Consider the following 15,268-nt stretch of genomic DNA (forward strand, 5'->3'; position numbering starts at 1 on the left):
CTCCATCGACTCCTCCCTTGGTCCACACTCCCTTCCCCAGCCCTCTGGGGCTGGTCACCACCCTTGCCCCTGTGACATCTTTCCCTTGCTTTGAGAGTGCACTTACACGCCTGGGTAAAAGTGACCTTTTATCATCACTTATTTCTGAACCTCAGAACAAATGGCAGCATATCGTGTCTAGTCTCCATCAATTTTCCATATTCATGCATTTTCTCTGAGAATGGTCTGTAGTGCGGGTGGCAGCAGTTGACAATATCTTCCTGCCATTGACCATTCCTTCTTGGTTCCCACTAAACAGTATGTATTGCACAGCACAATTATACATTATTTATACATAGAATGTTTAGCCTTGTATACCTGTTAAATGTATGGTCAAGTTTCCATTTGTTTTATTTATTTATTTTTTTCTATTTTATCCTAATCCATGGATTATAGTTCTGCTGGGTAATTCTAGTTAATTTTTTGCTTAGCTTTTCAAAATATTGCATTGTTCTCTGGGTTTCCATGTTGCTTGGTAAAGTTCCCTGAGCAGTTAGCTGTAGGTGAAGTGTCTTTTTCCAGCTGTTTTGAAAATCTTCCTTTTTCAACTTTTCTCTTTCTTACCTTGATGACACAGCTCCCTCATGCACAGAGCCAGGAGTCAGAGCCAACTCAAGGGGCACATAACGATCAGGATGTGCTTATATTTACTTATTAGTCTGATTGTATTAATTTCACAATGACTCTTTTTGAACTGTGCACTACTGCCTTAACTTAAAACAAGGCTGTGTTTGCATATCTGTTATTCTTCCCTCCTTTGGGAGAACCCACCATTGTAATCTGGAGCTCTCTCTCCAGTCTCCTGTATGTAGCCTTGAGCTTCACATCATTCTATATTTTTATGTTTTCCTGAAAACACTTACCCAGATTTCTTCCACATGACAGAGTCTGTTTTTACAGTAATGATAGCTTTTGTTTCCCAGTTCCACAGAGAGCCTTTATGGGGTTTCTGACTTGTTTCCAATATTGTTTTTCTTTTTTTTTTCTTTTTTGGTTCACTTGATAAAATATTTTTAGTGATACATTTTCCTCTGGAGTCTCCAAGATACATCCCATTTCCCTGATTCCTTAGGATCCTTTTAAGTATCATTTGCCGTTGCTAACTAGGTAAACTTGGGCAAGTCACCAAACTTTTTGTGTCTCAATTTCCTTGTGAAATGTACATAACTGCACATTCTATTTTCTAAGTCTGTTGGGAAGCATAAATGAGTTAAGTTCATAATATAAATTTACATAGCATCTGGAACATGGTAAGTACTCAGTTAAATCTGGCCCCTGATATTATTTATCTTCTTCTGTCTGCAACCTGGAATCAGATGATGATCAACGGCAGAGATGGTTTTTAATTATCTCTTGATCTCTGTACTTTTCTCTTGCATCCTGGTCAAATAAACTTTCAATGGAAACATGGATAACAGGCTGACAGTCCATGACCTCAGGTCCAATTCCACTGTTCAGTACACACATGCCTAGTTCAGATGCCTAACAGAGGAGAGACCGTCCGTGAAGCCCAGGGTCTTGTTCTCGGGCGCAGTAATCAAAGACAGGCTGCAGAGTCAACAGTGACCTGTGACAAGAGCTGTTCGTGTTCCTGATCTGATACGTATCAAAAGGCTAGGGAGGGGAAAAGTTGTGCCAACGTTATAAATAACATTTCAGATGGAGCAGAGAGTTAACAGTTAAATTTGAGAACAATGAGTGAATGGTTTTGTTGTGTTTAAATGGTAAGAAAATAACTAAACTGGTAGTATACCAGGTTTTTGTAATGGTATGGTTGTAATTCTTAAAAAAAAAAAAGGTGCACAAAACTAAGATAGAAATTCATTATTAGTCTTGATAATCAGTCCAAGTTTGAATGCCTGGGCATTGTGGGCAGCTAGTGTTCAGTGCTGGACAAAGACAAATGTCTCAGAGGACAAGCAAGAAGAGAGGGGACACTCGTGTCCTTTTTCTACGGTCCCGTCTGGGCCCTCAGCAGGCCGGCCGATGCCTACCGCCCAGGTGAGGAGCAGCCTTTTTCCCTCCATCTACTGATTCAGATGTGAACCTCTCCCGCAGACACCCTCACAGACACAACAAGAACACTGACCAGGTACCTGGATACCCTTTATCCCAGTCAAGGCGACACAGAAACTGAACCATCAAATTGAGGTCATAGATCTAAGGGTTTTGATGTCTCAGATGAAATTAAGATCATCATCTCTCTCTCCCTGGTTTTCAGACAAACTGCCATCCCCGCACTTAATGTAGGCAGTGGCTTTTCTGCCAACAGACACAGAGCACTGCATTCTTTCCGTTAATAGAACTGCCACGAGGCGATACAGTCAGATATGCCTCTAGACTGTTTTTTCTGTCACCGCTGTATCTATCACTTTCACAGGTACCCTTTCTGATTAGACGTTAACCACTTGAAATCCTACTACTGTGACCAATAGCTGTCTAATTAGAAAGTCTTTGTGAAAAGTTTGTGTTTACACTGGCAGTGCCATTTAATCTTTATACTGTCGCCAAGGAAACAATATGATAATGATGTTCAGAACGAACCTTAACATTTCACCAGAGTTAAATTTTCCAACTCGCACTCGGGCAATGCATACTTTTCAAAAACCATATCACAGTAGTATTTTCTATTGAGAATTGCTATGCACATTTTGCTTATCCACTCCATAAAACTAAAGAGGGGGAAAAAATCTCTTCTAAAAAGGCATTTTTAGTAGGAGTGGTGTGTGTGTGCAAGCTTGTGTTTATTTATTTATTTTAATGTAACCAGTGGTGGGATTCAGCCAGTTCGCACAGGCTTGGCAGAACCAATACTTAATTTTTTGTTGAGTCTGGAGAATGGGTTGTTAAAACGGCACTGTTAATAAAGGTTTTCTGTAAGGTGGCCTGGGCAGCCGCCCAATATGGAAATCACGAATGTATATTCCTTACTCTTTTTTTACATTCATCTGCACAATGGCGAATTCCAATTGCCCGTTCATTTCATTCACAGGTGAAAAAAATTGCAAGTGAGGATGCCTATCAAGAAGCAATATGTAAATATCTTAAGTAAGAATATTATTGGGGGTTTTTTGGTCAGGTATTATTTAATATTTTTTCATTAATATTTTAAAACTCTTTCTTATAACATACTCTAGTTTTTGTGCACCTCTTTTATTCTTCTTCTTTAAGTATTAAATGCCTGAAATAATAAACTACCTTTCAGTATATCTTTTTTTTTTTATACTTAAAACGGTCATTAGGGCAGAGAACTGGTTGTTAAATTACTTGAATTCCACCACTGAAGGTAACTATTGTGTGATTTCCTTAAAGGGTTTTAGGCTGAGTTTCCAAAAGGTATCATGACTATGAGTGAATTGATGTTAAGGTGTATGACAATGAATTAAGGATTACTGGCAGCCTAAGACCGTTTATTTCATGTGAGGGAGATGGAATTCAAATGCCCTTCATTAGCTGAGCAGCACGCGTGGAGAATGAGCGGGGTACTTAGTGAGAGGCTCTTTCATTTGCATTTTTTGCTAAACGATCTAGCAGCAGCTGCTGCTTTCTAGGGGCTTAAGAGCAGTAAGTAGGACAGAAAGAAAATGTCTCAGGTAAGCAAGCCAGGGGGCATTCAGGGACAAGACGCAAGAAAAAAGTTTATCAATGAAGGTGTCAGAATTGTGCCTCCTGTACTTGTGATACAGAGAAATCTTAGTGTTGGACCGAGGGTGGGCAGACGCATTCCTTCTCCCCACATTCACCACACCCCACGCAGAGCCAGAGGCTGTTCTTGAGATAAATGATCAATACTCCCCACACACTGCCCTCCCTGCCCTGCTGGGGCTCGTTATAGGTTGGCATTTCAATTCAGCAGTCAATCTGTATGGTATTAGATCTTGAACAGTCAGTTAACTTCTCCCTAATCCTCTACAAATGTGAAGCACTGTGGCATTGCGGAGTCCTTTCCTTTAAGCTCCCACAAGAGGAAAAAAAATATTGCCATCTGACCAGTAAAAAAAAATATTTTCCCTCCAAATAAAACACTAAATATTACATAATAGTTTTGTCTAGGTTTCTAATAATAGGCCTATTTATAAAAATTATTATACATGTACGGCAATACACGTTAAAGAGGCAATCAAATGTGTTAATATATAATCTGTGTCAATCGCTCCCTGGGTCACAGGACACCTTCAGCTCACGGGTTTCAGAATTCTTTTCAATTCTTCCTTCCCACACATATATTCCTTGGAACACTTCTCACATCATACAAAGCACATATGCATTCCTAACACCAGTCCCACGCAAATGAGCATAAATAAACATTCTCGTTTCCTGTGTCATTTCAGTTGCCTCTATAGATTGCTTCCTTAGAACCTCTTATTTTCAAAAATATTGGTTGACACTTAAGAAAACGGCTGAGAAAGGGTACAACGGAGGATTTCTGCAGCTTTGTTGAGGATTTCATTATTTTAAGAACAAATATAGGACTTTGATTGGCACCATCACCTTCACAGATGATTTTCAAAATAATTTTAAACCTATGAGGACACAAAGCCAAATCAACACAGCTTCAAAGCTACAGAAGTCAAGTCACCGTAACAATCAGACCCAAGACTGGCACAAAACACAATTTTCCCTGTACAGGATTTCAGAAAAAAAGTCTTCCTCGAAAGCACAGGCGGTTTTGACTGTCTCAGCCAAATTCTAACGTAAGTGCTGTTTTTCCCAGCCATTCAGAATGCAAACATCCCTTCCGTTCTTTAAAATCATTCTTAAAACTGAAGGCATCTGAACAGGTCAGAATGCTTGCGGGGTTTTGATAAAAATAAAGTAAATCCAATTTATTTCAAATGTTTTATGCATCAAACAGGATGGGCCAGCTCGCTGATTGTAAACATTTCATTATCAGCTGCTCAGGTAGAGAGGTTACATTGGCCCGAGGAGGAAAGGCTTCTCCTTACAAATATCCAGCCCTACAACACAAGAAAGAGAGAGAGAACCGGAGCACAGCGCGGGGCAGACTTCCCAGGCCTGGGATCAGTTAGTCCAAGATTGGACGCAGGGCTGCCTGACCCCAAAGTGTTTGCTTTCCATCCCACCACAGTGAAATCTCCCCATGTGTTCGCCATTCGCCTCCACACTGATTCTTAAAAAACGAAACCATCATTCAACATTACAGCCAATAGACCTGTGGACAACAATTCAAAACACCACGTTGTTTAATGCTAGATTTTTTTTTTGGTAAAACATGAATAGTGATTACATTTTTCATTCTTTGAAATTTGTTTTCATTTTAACTCAACCTCATGCATTCTATCCTGTGCTTGAATACTGTGTGTTCTAAAAACAGGTGACTCAATCTTCTCATGAACTAAACAAGTTTTATTAGATGGCTGGCTTAACTCATCAAGGAGGAATTAAGAGTGTCATCAGCTGATTAATTGTCACTAAAAGGAGGCACACTCACATTATCAAGAGCATTCTACTACATGCTGAGAAAAACATATTTAATTCTTGATTGCAAGAATTGGGGAGCTGGCTACTTTGGAACCTTTTAATTCCAGGATCCTATAATTCTGTGTATGTTTTTTTAGACATAAAATTGAAGTATGGATTATGTCTAGGAGGAAACACATATCTTATTTCAAGTAACCTTTTACTTGCAGTGTTTTTGTTTTAACATTATTTTAGCATATCAGAATAATAAGATTAGAAAACTGATAGTAATGTGACAAAATAGATTGGCAAAAAAGTGATTATTTATAAAAGTAAAGGATATAATACACACTAATAAATTTTGTAGTTATATTAGATTGGGAAAACAAGAAAATGGATAGGAGAAGTAAGAAAAGGGACTTTTCCTAAGGTGAGGATAGGAAAGAAAACAACATAAAAGATACAGTACAAGCCACACCACAAATGTCAACCATGGTTAAGTTTCTTTTTTTTTTTTTAATTTTTTTATTTATTTTAGAGAGGAGAGAGAAAGGGAGAGAGAGAGGAGAGAGACACAGAGAGAGAAAGTGGAGAGGAGCTGGAAGCATCAACTCCCATACGTGCCTTGACCAGGCAAGCCCAGGGTTTCGAACCGGCGACCTCAGCATTTCCAGGTCAACGCTTTATCCACTGCGCCACCACAGGTCAGGCATACCATGGTTAAGTTTCAAGTGGAAACACTGAAATTAAAGTATCAGGAGAAAAAGGGGTATTTGGTACTGCATACCCCATGACTTAAGTCGTATGAAATCTTTTAGATGACACTGTACAAAAACAAAACCTCTCATCTTAATCAAAAAGCCACAAACTTAGAATCCATCCCTTAAGTTTGTGGATTACTTGGGCATTCCAAAAAGAAATGTTCAAAGGGAACTATTTACAATGAAAACGATAATGCACTTACCATCATGGTTCGGATTTCCCAGTGTCCACGGCTCATCAGAGTCAAAATGAGTGTCTCCACCAATTCCTGGTCCAGGGAAATAGGCGTGAGCCAAAAACCCTCCCTCGCCATCAAAGGGAGAGCTGTCTCCATGGAAACCAGAAGCAAAAATGATAGTTATGTCCACATCTCGTTTGCCGTTCTCTAATTCACTGTAGGGCACTTCTTCAAATGTCAGAGGAGTCACATTCTGCCACACGTCGAAGGCACGGCGGATAGCTTTACGGGTTTCAGTGTCCCCTACTTTTGGAGTTACGTTCTTTATACTGAAATTTAGAGAAAAAAGTCATTGGCATGGCTTCGTTACTTAGAGTCTGAGCTATTAGAGATTTTGATCTATTCAGTATGTGAAATACTAAGTAGGAAAGGCATAAATTCAATCCTTATGTTTCTGTAGCTAGAGTTCACCATGCTGGGGACAGTTAATTCTAAGCAGCGTGGTATTCTTCTGCCAAGGCTATAAGTGAGACGGTCCCTGCAGGATGGGGACAGTGGGGCCACTGGACCCAGCAGGAACTCTGCCTCCTGAACCATCATGGAAAGGCTGTTTTGCCTAATAATGATCAGATGGGTGCTGCAGTTTGGGGATGAAATAATAATATATCTCCATTTCTTTCTGGTTATAATTACTTTTTGGGGCCCAGCTGTTGTGTGCCCACATGTCACTTCTAAATAATGTCATTGTATTCTAAGACCACCAGTCCCACAGATACAGTCATGTCTCAGTTTTTAAAGAGGTCAATTAATTTGAGCTTCTGATATCCAATTGTTTTCTTTATATACTTAATTTCTTCTAGTTAAAATAAGCAATGCAAGTGAATAGCTTTTTCAATATAAATATTTAGCAATTACATACATTTAAAGAAGTAACTAGGAGGTTATTTATCTAATGAGCTTATCTGTCTTGATGCTAATAGCAAAGGGATAATTATAAATATTTATTTAGCAGCAATGAGATATTTCTCTTTCCTGTTATTTTTATAATTTTTTCTAAATAGAACATGAATAATTATAGAGAATATATATAGTACATATCCTATTGTGGTAGTAAAAGGTCATATCATTTTTGTGAAAAGCAATGAGTAACTTCCATGAGAGGCATAAATACATTTCAGAGCCCCTCCACCACGAGCAATCTTATAGTCAAGAATCCATGAACTCTCTCACTAAGGAACTATCCTAACCCATGAAGAATGGTACAATGGTCAGGTGATAGTCTTTTGCAATAATAAAAGAGAACTGGGAGTCAAACGATTTTTAATAATGGAATAAGTGTGAAATTCTGGTACCTCCATTGCATGTCCTCAGAACATGCAATGCCAGTTGTGCCTTTTTAAGGCATTTTAGCAGTGTGGAAAAAATATTTGATACAGTATCAAGTGAAAAAACTTACATGCAGGTTACATTTTTAACCAGATTATAACTATGTCCAGATAGTTAACAAATGTCACGCAGGAATTATGCTAAAATAACAGGAATGGCCTCCACATTATTACTGGGCAAGCATTTCACAGTGTCTTATTTAATCCCTGGAGTTACTCAATGAGACAAGAGTATATATCAATTTTACAAAGAGAGAAGTTGAGATTTAGAGGAACCTGGAGAAAATTCAGAGTGGCATGCTTGTTTTTCAACCCAAACATTTCAACTCATGCATCCATTGCCTTAAATTCTAAGCTGGACCATAACATCTAACACTGAGCTTCCTCCAGCTTGTTAATCTCTGAACATTCTGTCTGATGGTTGAAGAGGCAAGTGGGTTAATGTTGTGACGTGAGAATTTCGCCTAAGTTCCTAGTAGTTAATTATTTCCTTCCGACAAGGTAAGATCTCAGAAGCCCCCCATTAGTGGGCAAGTATGCTTATGACAAGTTACTTGGAAGAATGTACTACAAAAAGTGGGTGTGAGAGACAGAGCCAGGCAGCAGACTGCTCTTGTAGAACTTACATATTGTGGTGATGAGAAAGAAAAAAGTGAAAAAAAAAAAAAAAGAAAATTGTAGACATGACAGGGAGGGGCAAGGAGGCCAGATGAGTAAATGACAAGGGCAGTTTCAATGGCAAAAGGAGTCATGTGTGCCTAGCACTGCATTCCTAGGAAAAAAGGGGCAGTGAGCAGCACGAGCAAACCTTTCCAGGTCACCACGGGACTGCTCGTTTTGACTGGTAGAAATGAGCACCAACACCCAAGGACCAGCGGACACACAGCTGGCTGGGACGGCCCACATTCTGTGACAGAACACCACCGAAGAATTGCAAGTGGAGAAGTACCCTGGTATTACTCCAGTTTACAAAGATCGCTGTTTGTGATGAAAAGGAATAAGGGGTCAAGAACAAAAACACAAAAAATTTCAGAAATTCAAGGAACAGGAGACAGAGATACATCTTCTATGGGTCATTTTGGAAATAGGGAGTTAGTGTCAGTGCGTGTCCTGAGCATGTCATTGAGGGGAATCCAAGTTGGATTCAAGGTATAACAGAGAAATTATGTTGTTTTCAAATAAAGAATTATTGTACAACATAGGAAATAAATGCAATCCTGTTGGCATGCTGCGTACATACACACTGGTTCTGAGACAAATGAAGCTATCTCATATAATACAGAGTAACAAATGTGGACAATCTTTGGATTGGAAAATGTATCTCTGTTTTTCACGCTATAGACTTATTAGCTTACACAGTATTTGTGACCTTGTTGATAAATACAAGACACATGAGTGAGCTTCAAAATGAGCTGCAAACAAAAGTTACCAACTTATAAACCTCACACCAGTGAGACACACTCAAACAGTCAGTGTGATTACTGAAGACTAAAATAATAAAGGACACGGAGAAACCCATGATATCAAGAGTAAAATAAGACGGTTATTCTTACTAATTCTCAGTGATGCACAGAAATTTAATATATATTTTCAAAAATAAAGTGCTATAAAATGAATAAAATGAAGATTTTGTTTGAAAAGCTTAAGAAAGGCAATTCACTTTTATTTATATTCTGTACAATTGAAAAGAGCTTCATTTTTTTTTCCACATACTAGAAATGGTCGCAGACTGGAGATTGAACATGGGGGTCTCTCGAGGAAACCTCGCACTGAATATTTGTCTACTTTCCGAGATTCTAGCTTTCCAGACCAGGCAGATCTAAGTCCACATTACTTCAGGTCTTAATGAAACAGGGTCTGTTTCTCAGCCTGTTGTATGTCCAGAGCAACTGCGATTCTCTTTGCAGCCAATGATATTGGCAGGGTCAGTGAGCTCACTGGGTACAGAAAGAAAATGAGAAGGGTTTCTGCAGAGGAGCTCATTATTCCTTAGCAACTTCTTCTAAGATCCTTTTCCCTGCATAACTGTAAAACTGAAATAATAACCACCAGTGTGTGCCCTCAGCAGTCATGGAACCATTCACTTAAAATTGGGGTTTACCAAAGGACAAATTTACTGAGAACACTGAAACTAATTAATATAACCTAACATAGTATTTTCATTTTAATTAATATAGTCTAAATACTCATTAGGATAATACAATTACAAAAATAGATGCATCCTGCAATTACCAGTAGACTCACCTTGCATTAAATTTTTTAAAAAGCTTAGAAAAAAAAATTCCATAGGTCAGAAATTCATATCTATTTAAAGAAAGAAAGAAAGAACATTAGGAAAGAAATAAATAAAAGTCAAATAAAATTATTATTTTAATTGATCAAACAGATAATTGTTCAAAATAATAATAGCAATAATATATTGGGTGAAGATGATTAATGGGTAAGTGAAGAGAATTAAAACAATGTAATAAGAGACTAAAAGGAGAAATGAGGAACACCCTTGATAAGGTACCTGCAATCTGTGAAGTAGTATAGTGTTACTTACAAGTAGACTTAGATTAATAGTAAATGTGTAATTCAAAAGCTAGATCAACACTAAAATGATTTTTAAAGAGCATCACTGATACGTTAATAGAAAACAAAAATGTATAAAACGATCATTTAAAACCACAGAAGGCAGAAAAAGAGAGAAATCAAAACAATAACAGCAATGACAACACCACCACAAAAAATAAAGAACAACAGCAACAGGCAGCAGAGAGTTACAACTAGGGGGGATATTAATTCACCTATATCAATAATCACTTTAAATGTGAATGATTAAAATATACCAATGAAAAGACAGAGACACAGTGGATTAGAAAGCAAAGACCAACTATGTGTTTCCTAGAAGAAACCCACTTTAAATATAGACACTATAAGATTAAAAGTAAGGGGATGAAGAGAGATATACCATGTTACATGAATCAAAATAAAACTGTAACAACCATATTAATTTCAGACAAAGCTGACTTCAGAGCAAGGAAAATTACCAGGGAAAAAGAGGGGGCATTACTTAATGTAATGATAAGGGTGTTGATTTTTTTAAGAAGACACAACAACCTTAAAAGTATATGTGCTTAACAAGAGAACAACCAAATATATACATGAGGCAAAACCTAATAGAAATAGAAGAATACACTGTCTCAGGTGGAGACTAGACCAACCTTCTATCAGTAACTGACAGACAGAAAATAGGTGAGGTTGTGGTTGAACTGAACAACACCATTCATCATCTCAGCCTAACTGATATTATGGAATGCTTCATCTCTCATTTAAAAGATCTGAACAGACATCTCCCCAAAGAAGATGTGTAGAGGGAAAATAAGCCCAGGAAGGTCATACATCATTAGGGAACTGAAAATGTAAACACTAATGAGAAACCACTACACACCTGATAGAAGAGCTAAAATTAGACCACTGACAACATCAAGTTCTGACAAGGATGTGGAGCAACAGGAATTCTCATCGCTGGTGGCGAGAAGGCAAAATGGTGCAGCCACTTTGAAGACAGTTCGGTGGTTTCTTACAAAGCTAATCTGGCCATAGATTGTCACTGACACTAAAAGTTCATCAAAAGATTCAAAGACATTTTGTTTAAATGGCAATTATTTACATATGTAATGACTTAGGTGTTTTTTAGATTATGAATTCTGGTAAAAAACAACGTCGTATGTTAGGTTACTCATTCAACAGTCCCTCAGAATACAGGCATTTATTTCGGGAAGCCACAATGTCTACTTTACAGAAGAGACCTAGTGTGTCCAGGGATGACTATGAGGCCTCCCATGAACGATTTATTCTCTTTCGTGATCACAGTTTTAAGTTCCTGATGTGAACACGGCATACATTACCATGTAGTCAGTGTGCGCAAGATGTCTGATAAAATGTCAAAATAAGCAGTTCTGACAAACAAATGGAGAACGGGCTGAGGCCCTGGAGCTCGTACCTGTAGGTGATGTGTTTGTGCTGCCACTTCTGGCCCGTCAGAGCATACCGCTTTCGGCGGACGCTGAATTTGGAGCTGCCTCTCATTTGGTCAGGCACACCACACCGAGGCCTCTTCATCCAGCTGCAAAAAGCAGTATCTTCCATTACTGATTGGCAACCCTCATCTCGGACTTCAAAAGGAAATCAACCTGTATAATACCGTTAATCAGTGTCCCCCCAGTAACTCAATAAAAGGTTCCAGGAATTAAGAAGGCATATACGACATCTCTCTACTACCTTACAGAATGATAACTTGTTTCTGTCTCCACCTTTTCCTTCTTTTCATCTACATTACTATCCTAATTTCCAAGTAGCAGCCATATAATAGCCAAATTCAATGCTTAAGAAACATTTTTTCTAAATATGAGGTTTATAGCATCACACCAATAAGATTTATTCATATTGAGAAAATTAAAATGCTGCTTTTGATTTATAAACTTCGAATACTTATACAGATGCAGTTGTTTCTTTTCCTAGAGGCTCATTTGACCATGGCTCTTTTTTCTAATTATTCTTATGTTTTGTGCAAGGAGAAAGATTTCCAGTGCTTTTTATTTAATGACTCAGAAAATGGGGTCATTACATGACCCCATTTAATCTAACAATTACAAAGCTAGTGAAGAATCTTTATGGTCCCACATGCTTCTGAAAGCAGAGATAAGAAAAGAATCAATTTTTGCCGTATGTTACCAGACACTTAACAACTTCTATACTCTTTAAAAGGAAAAGAACTGACTGGGGAGAAGACTGTTCGATGATGTCCGTTTTGTGAAAATGAATAAAATGGTTTGCATGTTACATGGATAAGTCAGCTAACCAGTTTTTATAAACAAAGAGGAACTTCATGAAACCATGAAATCACGACTTTCACTTTTTAAAAAAGATGATGCTCTCCCAGAATGCATTGCAAGTCTCTCCCTTTTATTCTGCCCCAAGAATAATGTAGACGTTGCAGTTATCAGACTTAAGAATCCCACCTAGATCATAGCACATGGTCACATTACTTCAGAAAATTACTCTTTGTGTTTATTATAATCCCCAAATCAAACAAGATGTCTTGAAAATGCTAACACTTAGCAGGTTATTGGCCTGTGGAACTGAACTCGGAGCTGAGGTTGGAGATCTCTGATTTTTAACCTAACAGTCCTGGGCATTCTGAAACCACAAAAAGTTAAGAGAGATTTCACCAAACTTCAAAACACCCTGGGCAGGGAGCTGCAGACGCCCTGTACCTTGCAGAACCCCTGGCATAAAAAAAATACTCAATGACCAGTTGGAACTGAACAACCATTCTTTTTCATTATGTATTTTAAGATCGAGATATGGATTTACATAGCAAAAACTTAGCATTAATGGTGGGCTCATGATGATGTAAGTGGATTTTATATGAGATTTTTTTTAACTGCATCAACAAATGTTATAATATGCCTAAAGGCAGATATCTAACCTTAACTTATCTCACTGAAAGTACTGGGATAATAAATAATATAAAGTTATTAAATATGAACAAATGTACTTACTACAGAATGTGGTTATGCTTACATTTAGCTAAGGAAATATTTAAGGAAATACTCTTAGTGAAAATAATTCTGAAATGGATAGCATCAAATGTATGTTCAGTGAGAATAGATTCTGTAAGATTACATTAATAATTCACAAAATTAAAAGGTAAAGTTAGTAACTAAAAAGTTTTTAAGTTTATCACTGTCCACTTCCATTTTAGGCCACATACATGCTGGGCATGTAAGTTTCCTCCAGGAAGCATGGCACCTTCCAAAGGACACATTTTCAGATACGCCAGGGCCCAGGGATGTCTCCAGTAAGAAAGGTGAAGCAAGGGAGCTACGTCTCGCACCTCTGCATGCACTGATCTCCCCCACTCTCCTATGTGTTTCTTGGAGATTTTGTAAATCTTTCCAGCTCTGTTTCTTGAAAAGAAGCTTATTGTGTGGACACTTTTATGTAAGACTGAGTCATCTAAAGTAGATGACATATGTGTAAGAAATAAAGGTAAGAATAGGTTTAACTTGCCTGACCAGGCAGTGGTACAGTGGATAGAGCATCAACCTGGGATGCTGAGCACCCAGACTTGAAACCCTGAGGTCGCCAGCTTGAGTGCAGGATCACTGGCTTGAGCATGGGATCATAGACGTGACTCATGGTCGCTGGCTTGAGCCCAAGGTCTCTGGCTTGAGCAAGGGGTCACTGGCTCAGATGGAGCCCCCAGATCAATGCACATATGAGAAGCAATCAGTGAACAACTAAGGTGCCGCAACAACGAGTTGATGCTTCTCATGTCTCTCCCTTCCTGTCTGTCTGTCTCTCTTTCTCTCTCGCTAAAAAAAGAAAGAAAGAAAAAAGAAGAACAGGCTGAACCTGACACCAACCAGTAACACCATGCAAAGAACCCTTAGTCCTCACTCAAGTCAAGTCTCAACCCTCAGTCGAGAACATGCCACCTTAGAATCACCAACCTTTGTACCCATATACTGTGGCAAAGAGACACTATGAAGTATGATTTACTGAAGTATGTAAAATCCTAACAATGAGATCAAAGAACATCCTGACACTGAATATGACACACTGTCTCTGAGCTGAATCTGTTTTCAGGCTTCTTACATGATTCCAACATTCAAAACAGTCTCTAATTTCATAAACAGTCAGGTCTTTTCATACAACTTTGAAAGTTCTCAATGGACATAAGGAACAGTGAGTATTTAAGAGGACCCATCAGTGAACTCAAGGTTGGCTCATACTCAGTGCACACAGTATATTAATGGGGTCATTCGGGGGCAAGGTGTCTGGCAATCGCGGTCATTTCCAGATCTAAATGAATTTATTGTGAAAGAAATAAATCAGTTGCACCCATATATCATTTTGATAAATCCCATGTACACCTATAACAAGTGTGCAAAACTTACATGCACAAGTAAACCTGATGGTCTCCCCTAAGATAACAGCATCACAGAAAAGAAACATGGTTTGGACATGTGTGTGCACGTGTGTGTGCGTGTATGTGTGTGATTTTCAGGCAGTGCTCTTCTTGTGAAATATCATTCCTAATACTCCCTTATGTCCCAGTGCGTCAACACACAGCTCAAATATGTATGCTTCTCTCCTGACTCCATGGCAAAGGTTTGAGGTTGATGTCCGCAGGAAGCAGAGACGTGGGGACTGGTCTTGAGGGGCGGGGCATCTGTAATGATTAGGCATGGATGCAGGCACCCCCTCTGTTTTCACAGCTAGAATGCTGGTATTCAGTCTTGATCTGATTGTTTAGAAACCAGAGCATTTCTAAATTTGTTGGGCAGATCATTAATGTCTTCATTAAAATGAACTCAATGTAAAAAGGAAAAATATCTAAAATCAGTGCTCTTGAGAGCAGCTGTATTGTCGAGGCTGCTCTGGGAGTGGGGATCCCAGAGCCATATGGCAGGGTCCCATCCCAGTGCCC

The 15,268-nt window shown here is 38.6% G+C and overlaps 1 protein-coding gene across 2 annotated transcripts in view; it reads right to left on the reverse strand.

Moving 5' to 3' along the window:
- MMP16 (matrix metallopeptidase 16) overlaps window positions 1-15,268 on the reverse strand; it is a 225,638-nt gene that overhangs the window by 84,397 nt on the left and 125,973 nt on the right. The window contains exons 3-5 of one of the 2 annotated variants that reach the window (XM_066266468.1): window positions 11,774-11,896; window positions 10,030-10,089; window positions 6,425-6,729 (exon numbers count right to left, since the gene is read on the reverse strand). In XM_066266468.1, the coding sequence (XP_066122565.1) occupies window positions 6,425-6,729; window positions 10,030-10,089; window positions 11,774-11,896 (488 nt within the window). The remainder of the gene's footprint in view (window positions 1-6,424; window positions 6,730-10,029; window positions 10,090-11,773; window positions 11,897-15,268) is intronic. The other variant, XM_066266469.1, reaches the window with a different exon arrangement.

The sequence above is a fragment of the Saccopteryx bilineata genome, chromosome 3, assembly GCF_036850765.1.
Source record: "Saccopteryx bilineata isolate mSacBil1 chromosome 3, mSacBil1_pri_phased_curated, whole genome shotgun sequence".
NCBI lineage: Eukaryota > Metazoa > Chordata > Mammalia > Chiroptera > Emballonuridae > Saccopteryx > Saccopteryx bilineata.